We start from the raw sequence: 20,118 nt of genomic DNA on the forward strand, positions 1-20,118 counted from the left end.
GTAGACCTTACCGTGAAATGCTGAATACAACAGGTGTAGTAGACCTTACAGTGAAATGCTGAATACAACAGGTGTAGTAGACCTGACAGTGAAATGCTGAATACAACAGGTGTAGTAGACCTTACAGTGAAATGCTGAATACAACATGTGTAGTAGACCTTACAGTGAAATGCTGAATACAACAGGTGTAGTAGACCTGACAGTGAAATGCTGAATACAACAGGTGTAGTAGACCTTACAGTGAAATGCTGAATACAACAGGTGTAGGTAGACCTTACAGTGAAATGCTGAATACAACAGGTGTAGTAGACCTTACAGTGAAATGTTGAATACAACAGGTGTAGGTAGACCTTACAGTGAAATGCTGAATACAACAGGTGTAGTAGACCTTACAGTGAAATGCTGAATACAACAGGTGTAGTAGACCTTACAGTGAAATACTGAATACAACAGGTGTAGGTAGTCCTTACAGTGAAATGCTGAATACAACAGGTGTAGGTAGACCTTACAGTGAAATGCTGAATACAACAGGTGTAGGTAGACCTTACAGTGAAATGCTGAATACAACAGGTGTAGGTAGACCTTACAGTGAAATGCTGAATACAACAGGTGTAGTAGACCTTACAGTGAAATGCTGAATACAACAGGTGTAGGTAGACCTCACAGTGAAATGCTGAATACAACAGGTGTAGTAGACCTTACAGTGAAATGCTGAATACAACAGGTGTAGTAGACCTTACCGTGAAATGCTGAATACAACAGGTGTAGTAGACCTTACAGTGAAATGCTGAATACAACAGGTGTAGTAGACCTGACAGTGAAATGCTGAATACAACAGGTGTAGTAGACCTTACAGTGAAATGCTGAATACAACAGGTGTAGGTAGACCTTACAGTGAAATGCTGAATACAACAGGTGTAGTAGACTTTACAGTGAAATGCTGAATACAACAGGTGTAGGTAGTCCTTACAGTGAAATGCTGAATACAACAGGTGTAGTAGACCTTACAGTGAAATGCTGAATACAACAGACCTTACAGTGAAATGCTGAATACAACAGGTGTAGTAGACCTTACAGTGAAATGTTGAATACAACAGGTGTAGTAGACCTTACAGTGAAATGCTGAATACAACAGGTGTAGTAGACCTTACAGTGAAATGCTGAATACAACAGGTGTAGGTAGACCTCACAGTGAAATGCTGAATACAACAGGTGTAGTAGACCTTACAGTGAAATGCTGAATACAACAGGTGTAGGTAGACCTTACAGTGAAATGCTGAATACAACAGGTGTAGGTAGACCTTACAGTGAAATGCTGAATACAACAGGTGTAGGTAGACCTTACAGTGAAATGATGAATACAACAGGTGTAGTAGACCTTACAGTGAAATGCTGAATACAACAGGTGTAGGTAGACCTTACAGTGAAATGATGAATACAACAGGTGTAGTAGACCTTACAGTGAAATGCTGAATACAACAGGTGTAGGTAGACCTCACAGTGAAATGATGAATACAACAGGTGTAGTAGACCTTACAGTGAAATGCTGAATACAACAGGTGTAGTAGACCTCACAGTGAAATGCTGAATACAACAGGTGTAGTAGACCTTACAGTGAAATGTTGAATACAACAGGTGTAGTAGACCTCACAGTGAAATGCTGAATACAACAGGTGTAGTAGACCTTACAGTGAAATGCTGAATACAACAGGTGTAGGTAGACCTTACAGTGAAATGCTGAATACAACAGGTGTAGGTAGACCTTACCGTGAAATGCTTACTTACAAGCCCTTAGCAACTAGCCCAGTGGTTAGAGCATTGTGTTAGTAACCAAAAGGTTGCTGTATCGAATCCCTGAGCTGATGTCACGGTGTTTGACACGGTGTCTGATCCCCTGTAGGCCGTTGTGCCATTGATCAAGGCACTTAACCTCCACAAAGTAGACCTGCACTCTTAGTCGCATGTTGTCAACACGTGGTCAACCCTCCATCTGGAGAGCTTCTGGGTGTTCAGGCTTGACTTTTGATCCATCCCTGAAACACCCAAGTCTGCTTATCAAGGTCCTGTTGAGCAACTGATGTTTAGGCTACAATGTGGTTAGAGCAGGGCTTGAACAAAAGCCTGCACACCCAGTAGCTCTCCTGCAGTGGTGCAAAGTACTTAAGTAAAAAAATACTTTGAAGTACTACTTCAGTTGTTTATTGGGGTACTTTATTATTTATATTTTTAACAACTTTTACTTTTACTTCACTACATTCCTAAAGAAAATGATGTACTTTTTACTCCATATATTTTCCCTGACACCCAAAAGTACTTCGTACATTTTAAATGCTTAACAGGACAGGAAAATGGTCCAATTCGCACACTTATGAAGAGAACATCCCTGGTCATCCATACTGCATACATACTCTGATCTGGTGGACTCACTGAACAGAGAACATCCCTGGTCATCCCTACTGCCTCTGATCTGGAGGACTCACTAAACAGAGAACATCCCTGGTCATCCCTACTGCATCTGATCTGGAGGACTCACTAAACAGAGAACATCCCTGGTCGTCCCTACTGCCTCTGATCTGGTGGACTCACTAAACAGAGAACATCCCTGGTCATCTCTACTGCCTCTGATCTGGAGGACTCACTAAACAGAGAACATCCCTGGTCCATCCCTACTGCCTCTGATCTGGAGGACTCACTAAACAGAGAACATCCCTGGTCATCACTACTGCCTCTGATCTGATGGACTCACTAAACAGAGAACATCCCTGGTCATCCCTACTGCTTCTGTTCTGGTGGACTCACTAAACAGAGAACATCCCTGGTCCTCCCTACTGCCTCTGATCTGGAGGACTCACTAAACAGAGAACATCCCTGGTCCTCCCTACTGCCTCTGATCTGGAGGACTCACTAAACAGAGAACATCCCTGGTCGTCCCTACTGCCTCTGATCTGGAGGACTCACTAAACACAAATGCTTTGTTTTTAAATTATGTCTGAGTGTTGGCGTGTGACCCTGGCTGTATATAAGGAATTTATATAAGGAATTTATATAAGGAATTTTGCATTATTGGTACTTTTACTTTTGATACTTAAGTATATTTAAAAATACTTTTAGACTTTTACTCAAGTAGAATTTTAGTGGGTGACTTTCACTTTTACTTGAGTCATTTTCTTTTAAAGTATCTTTACTTTTACTCCAGTATGAGAATGTAGTACTTTTTTCACCACTGCTATCCTGGAGGATGGTTGCTACCCTTCATATAAAATATTGCAGATGGATATATTGATCAGATGGATATATTGATCAGATGGATATATTGATCAGATGGATATATTGATCAGATGGATATATTGATCAGATGGATACATTGATCAGATGGATACATTGATCAGATGGATACATTGATCAGATGGATACATTGATCAGATGGATATATTGATCAGATGGATACATTGATCATATGGATAAGGTAGGATACTTCAAAGCAAGGTATCTAAAGCCTTAATGCTCAAATCAGTTTTGTTTTTCAAATCCATTTCGGACTACTGACTGTCCAAACAGCGTGGCCAAATCCGTTTTGGACTACTGACTGTCCAAACAGCGTGGCCAAATCCGTTTCGGACTACTGACTGTCCAAACAGCGTGGCCAAATCAGTTTCGGACTACTGACTGTCCAAACAGCGTGGCCAAATCCGTTTTGGACTACTGACTGTCCAAACAGCGTGGCCAAATCCGTTTCGGACTACTGACTGTCCAAACAGCGCCGCCAAATCTGTTTTGGACTACTGACTGTCCGAACAGCGCGGCCAAATCCGTTTCGGACTACTGACTGTCCAAACAGCGCGGCCAAATCCGTTTCGGACTACTGACTGTCCAAACAGCGTGGCCAAATCCGTTTCGGACTACTGACTGTCCAAACAGGGTGGCCAAATCCGTTTTGGACTACTGACTGTCCAAACAGCGTGGCCAAATCCGTTTCGGACTACTGACTGTCCAAACAGGGTGGCCAAATCCGTTTTGGACTACTGACTGTCCAAACAGCGTGGCCAAATCGGATTTGTGTGTGTTCAAACAGCAGTCATTTGCAGACAAGGCTACCCTAGTCGTCATAGTAACAACAGGTGTATGCCATAGTGGTGTAGTGTAGGCTGATTAGTGGTGGTGCTTGTGCTTCCTATCACTCAGACGTTATGTAGCAAGCTAAGATTATGCAAATAAATAGGATTTGAGTCACTTCAAACTGCCAATGTGAACACGGCTTAACTGTTTATATATAAGGCTCAAATATTCATATTTCAGGAGATATCTATGCACAGCACAGGAGGCCGCTGAGGGGAGAACGGCCCATAATAATGACAGGAACGGCGCAAATGGAATGGCATCAAACACCTGGAAACTATGGAAACCAGGTGTTTGATGTGTTTGATACCATTCCATTGATTCCACTCCAGTCATTACCATGAGCCTGTTCTCCCCAGTTAGGGTACCACCAACCTCCTGTGATGCACAGCAAGTCATTTGTCAATTCTTACCATTTTTGTTGTCGCAATTACACGGCTACGGTTTAATAGAGGGTAATCCCAGTTTTCCAACGGTGCAGATTTATTTAGGCTAGTGCGGGTGGAAAGGCGACAACGACATTAGTTATAATTAACTAGCGAGATAACTGCTATACGTTGTTTTGAATTGGCTATCTACACTGAACAAAGATATAAACCCAACATGTAAAGTGTTGGTCCCATGTTTCATGAGCTGAAATAAAAGATCCCTGAAATGTTCCATACGCACAAAAATATTATTTCTCTCAAATTTTGTGCACAAATTTGTTTACATCCCCGTTAGTGAGCATTTAACCATTGCCAAGATAATCTATCCACATGACAGGTCTGGTATATCAAGAAGCTGATTAAACAGTATGATCATTGCACAGGTGAACCTTGTGCTAGGGACAATAAAAGGCCACTCTAAAATGTGCAGTTTTGTCACACAACGCAATGTCACAGATGTCTCAGGTTTTGAGGGAGTGTCCAATTGGCATGCTGACTGCAGGAATGTTCACCAGAGCTGTTGCCAGAGAATCTAATGTTCTCTACGATAAGCTGCCTCCAGAATTTGGCAGTACGTCCAACTGGCCTCACAACCACAGACCATGTGTAACCACGCCAACCCAGGACCTCCACATTCGGCTTCTTCACCTGCGGGTTCGTCTGAGACCAGCCACCTGGACAGTTGACTGTCAGAAACCGTCTCAGGGAAGCTCATTTGTGTGCTCGTCGTCCTCATCAGGGTCGTGACCTTGAATCCCGGTTTCAACTGTACCGGGCAGATGTCAGACAACGTGTATGGCGTGGTGTGGGCGAGCCGTTTGGTGATGTCAACATTGTGAACACAGTGTCCAATGGTTGCGGTGGGGTTATGGTATGGGCAGGCATAAACTGTGGACAACGAACACAATTGCATTTTATCGATGGCAATTTGAATTGACACAGATACCGTGACGTGATCCTGAGGTCCATTGCCGTGCCATTCATCCGCCGCCATTACCTCATGTTTCAGCATGATAATGCACGGCCCCATGTCACATGGATCTGTACACAATTCCTTGAAGCTGAAACTGAGTTTGTTCTTCCATGGCCTGCATTCTCACCAGACTTGTCACCCATTGAGCATGTTTGGGATGCTGTGGATCTATGTGTACGACAGCGTGTTCCAGGTCCCGCCAATATCCAGCAACTTTGCACAGCCATTGAAGAGGAGTGGGACAGCATTCCACAGTCCACAAACAGCCTGATCAACTCCATGAGAGTGTCTTGCTGCATTAGGTAAATGGTGGTCACACCAGATACAAGGGGCACAACATTGGTTTTAGAAGTGGGGGGGGGACATACAGTTGAAGTCAGAAGTTTACATACACCTCAGCCAAATACATTTCAACTCAGTTTTTCACAATTCCTGGCATTTAATCCTAGTAAAAATTCCCTGTCTTAGGTCAGTTAGGATCACCACTTTATTTTAAGAATGTGAAATGTCAGAATCATAGAATAGAGAATTATTTATTTCAGCTTTTATTTCTTTCATCACATTCCCAGTGGGTCAGAAGTTACATACACTCAATTAGTATTTGGTAGCATTGCATTTAAATTGTTTAACTTGGGTCAAATGTTTCAGGTAGCCTTCCACAAGCCTCCCGCAATAAGTTGGGTGAATTTTGGGCCCTTCCTCCTGACAGAGCTGGTGTAATTGAGTCAGGTTTGTAGGCCTCCTTGCTCGCACATGCTTTTTCAGTTCTGCCCACAAATGTTCTATAGGCTTGAGGTCAGGGCTTTGTGATGGCCACTCCAATACCTTGACTTTGTTGTCCTTAAGCCATTTTGCCACAACTTTGGAAGTATGCTTGTGGTCATTGTCCATTTGGAAGATCCATTTGCGACCAAGCTTTAACTTCCTGACTGATGTCTTGAGATGTTGCTTCAATATATCCACATACTTTTCCTCCCTCATGCCATCTATTTTGTGAAGTGCACCAGTCCCTCCTGCAGCAAAGCACACCCACAACATGATGCTGCCACCCCCGTGCTTCACGATTGGGATGGTGTTCTTGCAAGCCTCCCCCTTTTTCCTCCAAACATAACGATGGTCATTATGGCCAAACAGTTCTACTTTTATTTCATCAGACCAGAGGACATTTCTCCAAAAAGTACGATCTTTGTCACCATGTGCAGTTGCAAACCGTAGTCTGGCTTTTTTATGGCGGTTTTGGAGCAGTGGCTTCTTCCTTGCTGAGCAGCCTTTCAGGTTATGTCGATATAGGACTCGATTTACTGTGGATATAGATACTTTTCTACCTTCCTTTTCGCAACCAAGTACGTTAATCTCTAGGAGACAGAACGAACGCGTCTCCTTCCTGAGCGGTATGACGGCTGCGTGGTCCATGGTGTTTATACTTGCGTACCATTGTTTGTACAGATGAACGTGGTATCTTCAGGCGTTTGGAAAATGCTCCCAAAGATGAACCCGACTTGTGGAGGTCTACAATTTTTTTCTGAGGTCTTGGCTGATTTCTTTTGATTTTCCCATGATGTCAAGCAAAGAGGCACTGAGTTTGAAGGTAGGCCTTGAAATAGATCCACAGGTACACCTCCAATTGAGTCAAATTATGTCAATTAGCCTATCAGAAGCTTCTAAAGCCATGACATCATTTTCTGGAATTTTCCAAGCTGTTTAAAGTCAACTTAGTGTAGGTAAACTTCTGACCCACTGGAATTGTGATACAGTGAATTATAAGTGAAATAATTTGTCTGTAAACAATTGTTGGAAAAATTACACGTGTCATGCACAAAGTAGATGTCCTAACCGACTTGCCAAAACTATAGTTTGTTAACAAGAAATTTGTGGAGTGGTTGAAAATCTAGTTTCAATGACTCCAACCTAAGTCTATGTAAACTTCCGAGCACAAATATATATTAAATATATATATATATATTTGTAAAATCCAGACAGATAAACACTCCAAACGTCTGCATGGTCCTAAAGCACACCTTTTCCTAGGTTTCTATCACATTCCAATGATAAAATAGGGGAATGTGGTGGGGACTTGTTGCGCCCCTGCCAGATACTGGTTTTCTGATCCACACGGTGTCTGTGACCCAACAGTTGCATATTTGTATTCCCAGTCATGTGAAATCTATAGATTCGGGCCTAATGAATGTATTTCAATTGACTGATTTTCTTATATGAACTGTAAACTCAGTAAAAATCTTTTAAATTGTTGCATGTTGCGTTTATATTTTAGTTCAGGGTAGTTGGTCTGTTGTCTGTCATTATGTTATACCTGCTGCTGAATTGCCGCGCTGTCTCTCCTCGGGCAACAGACCACTCATACTGGCAGACGTGCAGTGTACAACAGTCACGCAATGAATGGTCCTTCCGGTAATGGCTGATATGTCGATTTTTAAGTGATTGATCATATTTAAAAGTGTGCCTTCATTAATTAATTATATTAACAAAAATTATTCAACTCATTTCAATTACCTTTCATGACCTTAAAAACCCTAATTTGACACCATGCCATTCAGGCTGGCGCATTTTCAATCTGCACAATCTGGAACATCCTACAGTCATGCATAGTTTCACAGACTAGCGGCAAATCAATTTCAACAAAGCGGAATCAGGAAATGAATGCCAAAATGTCATTGCTATTCAATGCAGATCCCGCCTTCCATTCCGTTTTGATCACCGTGTTTTACCTCGGTGTGTGAATCTGCGCCGGCGACATGCTACTTTGTTTTACAGAGGAGCTGGTTTGCAATTACCAAAAAATGTGAAGTCTGGGTATGGAGCTCGTCGGGACAGCTCCGGCCCAAGTCAAGCAATCTTAGACATCATCTCTCACTGCATTCCCATCATTGCAGGGCAACCGTGTGGGTGTGGCTGTATCAATGGACAAAGTATTCTTCTCCTCTTTCTTCAGTGTTTGAATGAAAGTTGTGATATTAAAAAAAAGATATGATGAATGAATCAAGCACATTAAAGACATGCCTATTTTCACAAAGCGCATGAACCACCGAAACCACTGAAATGTGGTGTGACATTGAGGCTTCCTGTTGAATTCATCATATAGGTGTGGGAAGCACAGCACTAGACGTGGTAACATCACATGGCAAAACTGAAGCAGAGAGCGCAGGAACGACTGTAGCCTATCTACTATCTAATGGCTGAAGATAGTCCCATCATGCTGACAGTGTCGCGATCACTGATGATCCAAACCAACCGTTTGATGTTTTTAGCATGGACTACTGGTATTGTCAGTATTGCACTCAATTTCTAGAGTGCCAATCCAATAAAACATCTAAACTATTTGTGTAAGCCTGTACAATAGATAGGCCTACACTTTCTCCATCCAATATTCATCTTCGAGGGGGGGGGGGGGGGGGGGGGTGTAATAACCCAGAACTGTACTGTAGTCATAAATCAAATCCAATTTTATTTGTCACATGTATTCGACATACATGTTTAGACCATACCGTGAAATGCGTATTTACAAGCTCTTTTAACCAACAGTGCAGTTCAAGAAATAGTTAAGAAAATATTTACCAAAAAAAATCAAAAGTAACACAATAAAATAACAATAACGAGGCTATAAACAGGGGGTACCGGTACCGAGTAAATGTGCGGGGGTACAGGTTAGTCGAGGTAATTCGTACATGTGACTATGCATAGACATGAAAACCAGACTGTTGTATATTATTATGTAAATGATGAGAATATTCTATTAACAAGTTATTGTAACAACGTGAACATCAGATAACAGGGCAACCAATGAAACGAGGCGAGAAAGGTGGTATCAAACCCAGCTTGTCCAATTACAGTCTCGCAAATATCTTCTCCAAACCCCGGAGCACCTAGCAAGGTAAACGGCTTCAGCAACACTGGAACTTAGGTCATCACAGTGTTATTATATTATTTTCAATTCAGTGCCGTTTACCACCATTTGAAACTGGATTCTGTCATATTTGTTCGCATCAATTAACAGAAGTAGTCTTCATAAGGTACGTTTGATATTGAATTGAATATAATACGGGGATGTTTCATCCAACAGTAGTTAACTAACGTACGTCTTGATGCCAGTGTTCAGCATCACCCAGCAACAGACAGGTTTCGTCACCATCGTGCAACGTTTAACCACAATTTCGAGTGACATTAGTTACAAATGTCAATTTCTGCAGAAACATTACATTTAATTCACATTCACGCCACTATTTTATGACTGTTGTGTTGTCTCGTTATTTTGAAGGTAACAAAATGTCTGCTTTCGTTGCCAGTTTCATTCATCAACAAAATCACGGCGAGGATGACTGACACGGAGATCGAGGGTCCGGGGAGACACAGGAACGGTGATGTGCTCGCAGAATCGGCGACAAAAAGAGATGATGTGTTTGATGAAACGTACAAAGAGAAAGAAGGTCCTAAACCTTCCATGATAATCGTGTGGAGAAATATCATATTGATGACTTTATTGCACATTGGAGCCGTGTACGGCATCACCCTCGTCCCATCTGCTCACGTTTTGACCTGGGCTTGGTGTAAGTATGATAAAGCTAACCCACTTGTTATTTCAAATGAACTGAGTTTTCATATTGTTTTTTATGGCGTAGTTAATTTTCACCTCGGATTGGGCACACAGCACAGCTGGATTCGCCAGTCTTCAGTGCTGCGTAGCGCAAGCTCCCCTGCCTCTTTCTCTCTCCCCTGCTGGTGAACACGGATGGTTGTCATTTCTCTGCAAATGTAATACTATAATAACCAGACATGTAGAAAGTTCTAGAAACAGTTGTTATTATGCATTCATTAAAAAAACTCTTACTCCAAATATGATTATTGTATCCCGGAGATAAACTCCAAATGAATGATTCTATGGAAAAGAGACATTCTAATCTGTGAAACCTTCCACTCCGTTTGACGTGTCTATTATTATTCACTATGGCTCGTTTATACTCTGTTATGGAATAGCAGACCCTTTTTCTGGATTAGATGGCAAACAAATGAATGAATGTTTTTAGGAAAAACAGAGTACAGGACCCATTCTTTGCCACCTGATGCTATTCATGATTATGGTTGTGTTTTCTCTGTTTATCATGCAAATGATTCTGCGCGCGAGGAGCTGTTGTCATATGACCATTTCAATATATTTTGTTCCTCTATCTTCCTTGTTCTCTCTCTTTCCACACAGTTGTGTTTTGCTTTTTAACAAGTGCTTTAGGAGTGACTGCGGGGGCTCACCGGCTATGGAGCCACAGGTCCTACAAGGCCTCGTTACCTCTCAGAATCTTCCTTGCCACTGCCAACTCCATGGCCTTTCAGGTACAACATGGGTCTTTCCCACCTCACCTTTATTGAACCGGGTTGAACATCAGAAGACAGACGATAAGCGGTACACACACACAAAAACCTCTTCCATTGTTATGATGAACAAACTTTCCCGAAGTATCGGTCTGTTAGCCTGGTCAAGCAGACGACTGCACGCACTCAGAATGTGAGCTGTCGCGAGATCAGGCTGTAATGGAGAATGTTCATTCAAATTGTGCTAATTTACAGGGCCTTTGGAAAGGATTCAGACCCCTTGACTTTATCCACATTTTGTTACGTTACAGCCTTAATCTACATTAGATTAAATATACTAGTATACACGATACCCCATAATGACAAAGCGAAAACAGGTTTTGGGATATTTTTGCTAATGTATAAAAAATAATTATTATATATATATATATATATATATATATATATATATATATATATACTTATTTACATAAGTATTCAGACCTTTTGCTAGGAGACTCAAAATTGAGCTCAGGTGCATCCTGTTTCCATTGATCATCATTGAGACATTTCTACAACTTGATTGGAATCAACCTGTGGTAAATTCAATTGATTGAACATGATTTTGAAAGACACACACCTGTCTATATAAAGGTCCCACAGGTGACAGTGCATGTCAGAGCAAAAACCAAGCCATGAGGTAGAAGGAATTGTCCTTAGAGCTCCGAGACAGGATTGTGTTGAGGCTCCGATCTGGGGAAGGGTACCAAAACATCTCTGCAGCATTGAAGGTCCCCTTAAACACAGTGGCCACCATCATTCTTAAATGGAAGAAGTTTGGAACCAACAAGACTCTAGTTGTAGCTGGCCTCACGGCAAACTGAGCGATCGGGGGAGAAGGGCCTTGATCAGGGCTGTGACGACGAACCCGATGGTCACACTGACAGAGTTCCTCTGTGAAGATGGGAGAACCTTCCAGAAGGACAACCATCTCTGCAGCACTCCACCAATCAGGCCTTTATGGTAGAGTGGCCAGACAGAAGCCACTCTTCAGTAAAAGAGACATGACAGCCCTTTGTGCTGTTGTCTGTGCCCAATAATGTTTGTACCATGTTTTGTGCTGCTACCATGTTGTGTTGCTACCATGTTGTGCTGCTACCATGTTGTGCTGCTACCATGTTGTGTTGCTACCATGTTGTGTTGCTACCATGTTGTGCTGCTACCATGTTGTGTTGCTACCATGTTTTCTGCTGCTACCATGTTGTGTTGCTACCATGTTGTGTTGCTACCATGTTGTTTTGTCATGTGTTGCTGCCTTGCTATGTTGTTGTCTTAGGTCTCTCTTTATGTAGTGTTGTGTCCTTTTGGTAGGCCGTCATTTTAAATAAGAATTTGTTCTTAACTGACTTGCCTAGTTAAATAAAGGTTCAATACTAAACAAATACATAAAAACAGCCTGCTTGGAGTTTGCCAAAAGGAACTTAAAGACTCAGATCATGAGAAACAAGAATCTATGATGAAACCAAGATTAAACTCTATGGCCTGAATAACGTCTGGAGGAAACCTGGAACCATCCCGACAGTGAAGCATGGTGGTGGCAGCATCATGTCTGGAGGAAACCTGGAACCATCCCTACGGTGAAGCATGGTGGTGGCAGCATCATGTCTGGAGGAAACCTGGAACCATCCCTACGGTGAAGCATGGTGGTGGCAGCATCATGTCTGGAGGAAACCTGGAACCATCCCTACGGTGAAGCATGGTGGTGGCAGCATCATGTCTGGAGGAAACCTGGAACCATCCCCACGGTGAAGCATGGTGGTGGCTGCATCATGTCTGGTGGAAACCTGGAACCATCCCTACGGTGAAGCATGGTGGTGACAGCATCATGTCTGGAGGAAACCTGGAACCATCCCTTCGGTGAAGCATGGTGGTGGCAGCATCATGTCTGGAGGAAACCTGGAACCATCCCTACGGTGAAGCATGGTGGTGGCAGCATCATGTTGTTGGGATGTTTTTCAGCGGCAGGGACTGGGAGAATAGTCAGGATCGAGGCAGAGATGAACGGAGCAAAGTACAGAGAGGTCCTTGATGAAAATCTGCTCCAGAGCGCACAGGAGCTCAGACTGGGGCGAACGTTCACCTTCCAACAGGACAATGACCCTAAGCACAGCCAAGACAACGCAGGAGTGGCTTCGGGACAAGTCTCTGAATGTCCTTGAGTGGCCCAGCCAGAGCCCAGACTTGGACCCGATCGAACATCTCTGGAGAGACCTGAAAATAACTGTGCAGCGACACTCCCTATCCAACCTAACAGAGCTTGAGAAGATCTGCAGAGAAGAATGGGAGAAACTCCCCAAATACAGGTGTGCCAAGCTTGTAGCGTCACACCCAAGAAGACTCAAGGCTGTAATCGCTGCCAAAGGTGCTTCAATAAAGTACAGAGTAAAGAGTCTGAATACTTATGTAAATGTGATATTTTCGTTGTTGTTTTTTTCATACATTAGCAAAAATGTTTTTGTTTTTTTAAATCTATACACTGTATATATATTTTTGTTTTGTCATTATGGGGTATTGTGTGTAGATTGATTATAATTATTTTTCAAATCAATTTTAGATTAAGGCTGTAACTAACCTAACAAACGTTTGGAAGAAGTGAATGGGTCTGAAAACTTGCCCAAGGCCCTGTGTATGTCACATGCAATGGATTTTTGTCATGTAATTTGAGTTGACAACACAGCAAAGATTGAAAGGTACACTTCCTGTTTTTATTTCCTGGATTGGTCTAGTTTGAAGCTAACAACGTTTCGGCCAATGTAATAATCCCATGCAGAAGCGTTTGAAAATAAACAAATTCATTGGACCAGCGTCGCGTCACTGATTCTACAGGATTAGCGATATAAAAAAAGGACTGGGAAGTGAATTTTAGCCGTACTGAAAGTTCGCCATGAATGTGGAGAATAAACACAATCGTAGTTAATTTCAGCTGACTACTCAGTAAACACAGAATAACTGTCGTTCTGGTCATTTAAACATTTTTCAAATGATCTACATCCACTTTTATTACTTGATGTCCCGACCGCTGGTCACGTGTTCAATGCTCATCCTGTAGAATCGGCACCGGCACTGAATGCGGTGCCGATTCGTTATCCTAGTGAGGACCAGACCACTGTCCTGACTGTGTGTGTGTGTATACTGTCATTATCCTAGTGAGGACCAGACCACTGTCCTGACTGTGTGTGTGTGTATACTGTCATTATCCTAGTGAGGACCAGACCACTGTCCTGACTGTGTGTGTGTGTATACTGTCATTATCCTAGTGAGGACCAGACCACTGTCCTGACTGTGTGTGTGTGTATACTGTCATTATCCTAGTGAGGACCAGACCACTGTCCTGACTGTGTGTGTGTGTATACTGTCATTATCCTAGTGAGGACCAGACCACTGTCCTGACTGTGTGTGTGTGTATACTGTCATTATCCTAGTGAGGACCAGACCACTGTCCTGACTGTCTGTGTGTGTATACTGTCATTATCCTAGTGAGGACCAGACCACTGCCCTGCCGGTGTGTGTGTGTATACTGTCATTATCCTAGTGAGGACCAGACCACTGCCCTGCCGGTGTGTGTGTGTATACTGTCATTATCCTAGTGAGGACCAGACCACTGCCCTGACTGTGTGTGTGTGTATACTGTCATTATCCTAGTGAGGACCAGACCACTGTCCTGACTGTGTGTGTGTGTATACTGTCATTATCCTAGTGAGGACCAGACCACTGTCCTGACTGTGTGTGTGTGTGTATACTGTCATTATCCTAGTGAGGACCAGACCACTGTCCTGACTGTGTGTGTGTGTGTATACTGTCATTATCCTAGTGAGGACCAGACCACTGCCCCTGCAGCTCTGCTAGATTACGTCTCTATCTGCTCTGCCACTTGGGATATTGGATCTGATCTGACCAATGAATGTGTTTCCTTTCAAACGCTCCTCATGTAATTATTCCGCTGTCTTAACCAGTATATTAACGACCTCGACATGGGTACACTCAAAATGGCTGCCAAGTCCACCCATTATGCCATCAGGCCCGTTCTATGGATTCTATGTATTTGTCTTTGTGCCCCCCACTACAGAATGATATCTTTGAATGGGCTCGGGACCACAGAGTTCACCACAAGTTTTCAGAGACCGATGCCGACCCGCACAACGCCGTCCGAGGGTTCTTCTTCGCCCACATCGGTTGGCTCCTGGTGCGTAAACACCCGGACGTCATTGAGAAGGGGAAGAAGCTGGAGCTCAGTGACTTGAAGGCTGACAAGGTCGTCATGTTCCAGAGGAAGTAGGTGTTCCTTCCTGACGATCCATTTCAACCGTATTCCTTGAATTCTCTTTTTCCATAACTGTTTCTGTTCACTCCCCACTAAACCTGTCATGTTCATAGTTAGATCACCAGTATGACTCCCCACTAAACCTGTCCTGTTCATAGTTAGATCACCAGTATGACTCCCCACTAAACCTGTCCTGTTCATAGTTAGATCACCAGTATGACTCCCCACTAAACCTGTCCTGTTCATAGTTAGATCACCAGTATGACTCCCCACTAAACCTGTCCTGTTCATAGTTAGATCACCAGTATGACTCCCCACTAAACCTGTCCTGTTCATAGTTAGATCACCAGTATGACTCAGAAGGTTGGAGAAGCCTCTTAACAATGGAGATCAGTAACATCCATAACCTCATGGCATGTTGTGTATTTGTAACGTAATAATGTGATCATCTGTCAAAGAAGAGGCTGCCAGCCGAGACTGTGTTGGGTCCTGTAGAGAGAGGTCTGCCAGACTGATAGTCTATCTGCTGTGTTGGTTTCTGTACAGAGAGGTCTGTTAGACTGATAGTCTATCTGCTGTTGGGCCTTGTAGAGAGAGGTCTATCTGCTGTGTTGGGTCCTGTACAGAGAGGTCTGTTAGACTGATAGTCTATCTTCACAGATACATGGATATATACACGCCACGATAACATACGCACTATACACACGTACACATGGATTTTGTATTGTAGATATGTGGTAGTGGAGTAGGAGCCTGAGGACACACTCAGTGTGTTGTAGATATGTGGTAGTGGAGTAGGGGCCTGAGGGGACACACTCAGTGTGTTGTAGATATGTGGTAGTGGAGTAGGGGCCTGAGGGCACACACTCAGTGTGTTGTAGATATGTGGTAGTGGAGTAGGAGCCTGAGGGCACACACTCAGTGTGTTGTAGATATGTGGTAGTGGAGTAGGGGCCTGAGGGCACACACTCAGTGTGTTGTAGATATGTGGTAGTAGAGTAGGGGCCTGAGGGCACACACACAGTGTGTTGTAGATATGTGGTAGTGGAGTAGGGGCCTGAGGGCACACACTCAGTGTGTTGTAGATATGTGGTAGTGGAGTAGGGGCCTGAGGGCACACACTCAGTGTGTTGTAGATATGTGGTAGTGGAGTAGGGGCCTGAGGGCACACACTCAGTGTGTTGTAGATATGTGGTAGTGGAGTAGGGGCCTGAGGGCACACACTCAGTGTGTTGTAGATATGTGGTAGTGGAGTAGGGGCCTGAGGGCACACACTCAGTGTGTTGTAGATATGTGGTAGTGGAGTAGGGGCCTGAGGACACACACTCAGTGTGTTGTAGATATGTGGTAGTGGAGTAGGGGCCTGAGGGCACACACTCAGTGTGTTGTAGACATGTGGTAGTGGAGTAGGGGCCTGAGGGCACACCCTTAGTGTGTTGTAGATATGTGGTAGTGGAGTAGGGGCCTGAGGGCACACACTCAGTGTGTTGTAGATATGTGGTAGTGGAGTAGGGGCCTGAGGGCACACACTCAGTGTGTTGTAGATATGTGGTAGTGGAGTAGGGGCCTGAGGGCACACACTCAGTGTGTTGTAGATATGTGGTAGTGGAGTAGGGGCCTGAGGGCACACACTCAGTGTGTTGTAGATATGTGGTAGTGGAGTAGGGGCCTGAGGGCACACACTCAGTGTGTTGTAGATATGTGGTAGTGGAGTAGGGGCCTGAGGGCACACACTTAGTGTGTTGTAGATATGTGGTAGTGGAGTAGGGGCCTGAGGGCACACACTCAGTGTGTTGTAGATATGTGGTAGTGGAGTAGGGGCCTGAGGGCACACACTCAGTGTGTTGTAGATATGTGGTAGTGGAGTAGGAGCCTGAGGGCACACACTCAGTGTGTTGTAGATATGTGGTAGTGGAGTAGGGGCCTGAGGGCACACACTCAGTGTGTTGTAGATATGTGGTAGTGGAGTAGGGGCCTGAGGGCACACACTTAGTGTGTTGTAGATATGTGGTAGTGGAGTAGGGGCCTGAGGGCACACACTTAGTGTGTTGTAGATATGTGGTAGTGGAGTAGGGGCCTGAGGGCACACACTTAGTGTGTTGTAGATATGTGGTGGTGGAGTAGGGGCCTGAGGGCACACACTCAGTGTGTTGTAGATATGTGGTAGTGGAGTAGGGGCCTGAGGGCACACTCAGTATGTTGTAGATATGTGGTAGTGGAGTAGGGGCCTGAGGGCACACACTCAGTGTGTTGTAGATATGTGGTAGTGGAGTAGGGGCCTGAGGGTACACACTCAGTGTGTTGTAGATATGTGGTAGTGGAGTAGGGGCCTGAGGGCACACACTCAGTGTGTTGTAGATATGTGGTAGTGGAGTAGGGGCCTGAGGGCACACACTCAGTGTGTTGTAGATATGTGGTGGTGGAGTAGGGGCCTGAGGACACACACTCAGTGTGTTGTAGATATGTGGTAGTGGAGTAGGGGCCTGAGGGTACACACTCAGTGTGTTGTAGATATGTGGTAGTGGAGTAGGGGCCTGAGGGCACACACTCAGTGTGTTGTAGATATGTGGTAGTGGAGTAGGGGCCTGAGGGCACACACTCAGTGTGTTGTAGATATGTGGTAGTGGAGTAGGGGCCTGAGGGCACACACTCAGTGTGTTGTAGATATGTGGTAGTGGAGTAGGGGCCTGAGGGCACACACTCAGTGTGTTGTGAAATCTGTTATGACTGTATTGTGATGTTTTTTGTATAACTGCCTTCATGTTGCCAGACCCCACGGAGAGTAACTGCTGTTACACTGACAGTTTGAATAGACATGTATCTTCTGTTGCTGCCTCCGTACCACAGGTATTACAAGATGTCATAGAGGATATGTCTCTGGTCTTCTCCACAGGTATTACAAGATGTCATAGAGGATATGTCTCTGGTCTTCTCCACGGGTATTACAAGATGTCATAGAGGATATGTCTCTGTTCTCTGGTCTTCTCCACAGGTATTACAAGATGTCATAGAGGATATGTCTCTGGTCTTCTCCACGGGTATTTCAAGATGTCATAGAGGATATGTCTCTGGTCTTCTCCACAGGTATTACAAGATGTCATAGAGGATATGTCTCTGGTCTTCTCCACAGGTATTACAAGATGTCATAGAGGATATGTCTCTGGTCTTCTCCACGGGTATTACAAGATGTCATAGAGGATATGTCTCTGGTCTTCTCCACAGGTATTACAAGATGTCATAGAGGATATGTCTCTGGTCTTCTCCACAGGTATTACAAGATGTCAGTGGTGCTGATGTGCTTCTCCATCCCCATGTTTGTTCCTTGGTGCCTGTGGGGAGAGAGCCTGTGGCTGGGCTACTTCGTGCCGGGTCTGCTGAGGTACACCCTGGTACTGAACGCTACCTGGCTGGTCAACAGTGCTGCCCACATGTGGGGAAACCGGCCCTACGACACCAACATCAACCCCAGAGAGAACAAGTTTGTCACCCTTAGTGCCATAGGTATGTTAGCTACCTCTTGCCATTTTAAAAGATCTTAAGATCTTTCATTAAGTCGCTCCTTTATAACATGGTAGTTATATCGTAGATGACTATACTCGGGTCTCCTGAGTGGCGCAGTGGTCTAAGGCACTGCCTCGCATTGCTAGCTGTGCCGCTAGAGATTCTGGTTTCGAGTCCAGGCTCTGTCGCGACCGGGAGACCCATGGGGCAGTGCACAATTGGCCCAGCGTCGTCTGGGTTAGGGGAGGGTTTGGTCGGCAGAGATGTCCTTGTCCCGTCACGCACTAGCGACTCCTGTGGCGGGCCGGACCGGGCGCAGTGCACGCTGGCACGGTCACCAGGTGTACGGCGTTTCCTCCGACACATTGGTGCGACTGGCTTCCGGGTTAAGTAGCCGTTGTGTCAAGAAGCAGTGCGGCTTGGGGCCGGGTTGTGTTTCGGAGGACGCACGGCTCTCGACCTTCGTCTCTCCTGAGTCCGTACAGGAGTTGCAGCGATGAGACAAGACTGTTAACTACCAATTGGATACCATGAAATTGGGGAGAAAACTGGGGTAAATAAATAACTGACTCTATACTACACAATTATCGCAGAACAGTAGCCTAACAGAACGAGCGTTGACTTCTGTGCTTGTAATTTCCTTCCTGGGTGATATTGAACAACGTGATATGTGTTTAACTTGTTTGTCAAAGAGATCCAAAGGGGGATTGGTTGTTCATTGTCGATGAAGAGCAAGTTTATGCAGACCATGAATTTTAGGTTTTTTTGAGTTGACAGAAAATAATATTTATAGTAGCTCTATATCAAACCATGTGTGGGTGTTCACATCTTACAAGACATCTTGAATGTATGATTGTGTGTAAATAACGGCCAACGGTTACCCTGACTGTGGTTTCCTGTCACTTTCAGGTGAGGGGTTTCATAACTATCACCACACCTTCCCATATGATTACGCATCAAGTGAGTTTGGCTGCAAACTGAACCTGACCACCTGTTTCATCGACTTGATGTGTTTCCTCGGCCTGGCAAAGGACCGCAAGAGAGTGTCCCCTGAAATAGTGCTGGCCCGGGCTCAGCGCACTGGGGACGGAAGCACCCGGAACCGGAGTGGCTAGGAGGTTTTCCCCCAATCTCAAAAAAGCTCCAAAAAAAACCAATGTAAAAAAAAAAAAAAAATACATAGATATAAAACCGACAGAAGTTTAGTTTGCAGTGTAATTTTGAGAGATGCTTCTCTATCTTGTAGCTACAGTCACAGCTTCACTCTTCTCCTTTGTGAGCTTTTTACGGGTTTCCTAAAGAGTTCTTAAAGATTCATGTTAGCTTTTAAAATAAGGACTTTAATCAACTTTACGTTATACTGTTTCATTTCTTCTTCGCTGCAGCAAATAGTCTGTTGTGTGAAATGGTACAAATCTGTCTGTTGCCAAAGCTGGTATGCTGCCATTGGTCGAGCCTCCCTCATGCTGCCATTGGTCGAG

General features: G+C 44.2%; 1 protein-coding gene across 2 annotated transcripts; it reads left to right on the plus strand.

Annotated features, from left to right (window-relative positions):
- The first annotated feature begins 9,146 nt into the window (after positions 1-9,146).
- Positions 9,147-19,832, plus strand: LOC110531805 (acyl-CoA desaturase). 2 transcript variants are annotated; one of them, XM_090228768.1, is made up of 6 exons: positions 9,147-9,545; positions 9,819-10,079; positions 10,727-10,857; positions 14,942-15,147; positions 18,405-18,637; positions 19,547-19,832. In XM_090228768.1, exons 2-6 carry the CDS (start codon positions 9,848-9,850, stop codon positions 19,750-19,752), a joined length of 1,008 nt encoding a protein of 335 aa, XP_090084894.1. In that variant the 5' UTR covers positions 9,147-9,545; positions 9,819-9,847; the 3' UTR covers positions 19,753-19,832. The 2 variants fall into 2 exon arrangements, with proteins under 2 accessions (XP_090084894.1, XP_090084895.1); XM_090228769.1 differs by lacking the exons at positions 18,405-18,637; positions 19,547-19,832 and adding an exon at positions 17,984-18,055 and having other exon boundaries at positions 9,157-9,545.
- Positions 19,833-20,118: the final 286 nt, after the last annotated feature.

This window comes from Oncorhynchus mykiss, unplaced genomic scaffold (assembly GCF_057628025.1).
Source record: "Oncorhynchus mykiss isolate SJ-2025 unplaced genomic scaffold, ASM5762802v1 scaffold101, whole genome shotgun sequence".
Lineage (NCBI taxonomy): Eukaryota > Metazoa > Chordata > Actinopteri > Salmoniformes > Salmonidae > Oncorhynchus > Oncorhynchus mykiss.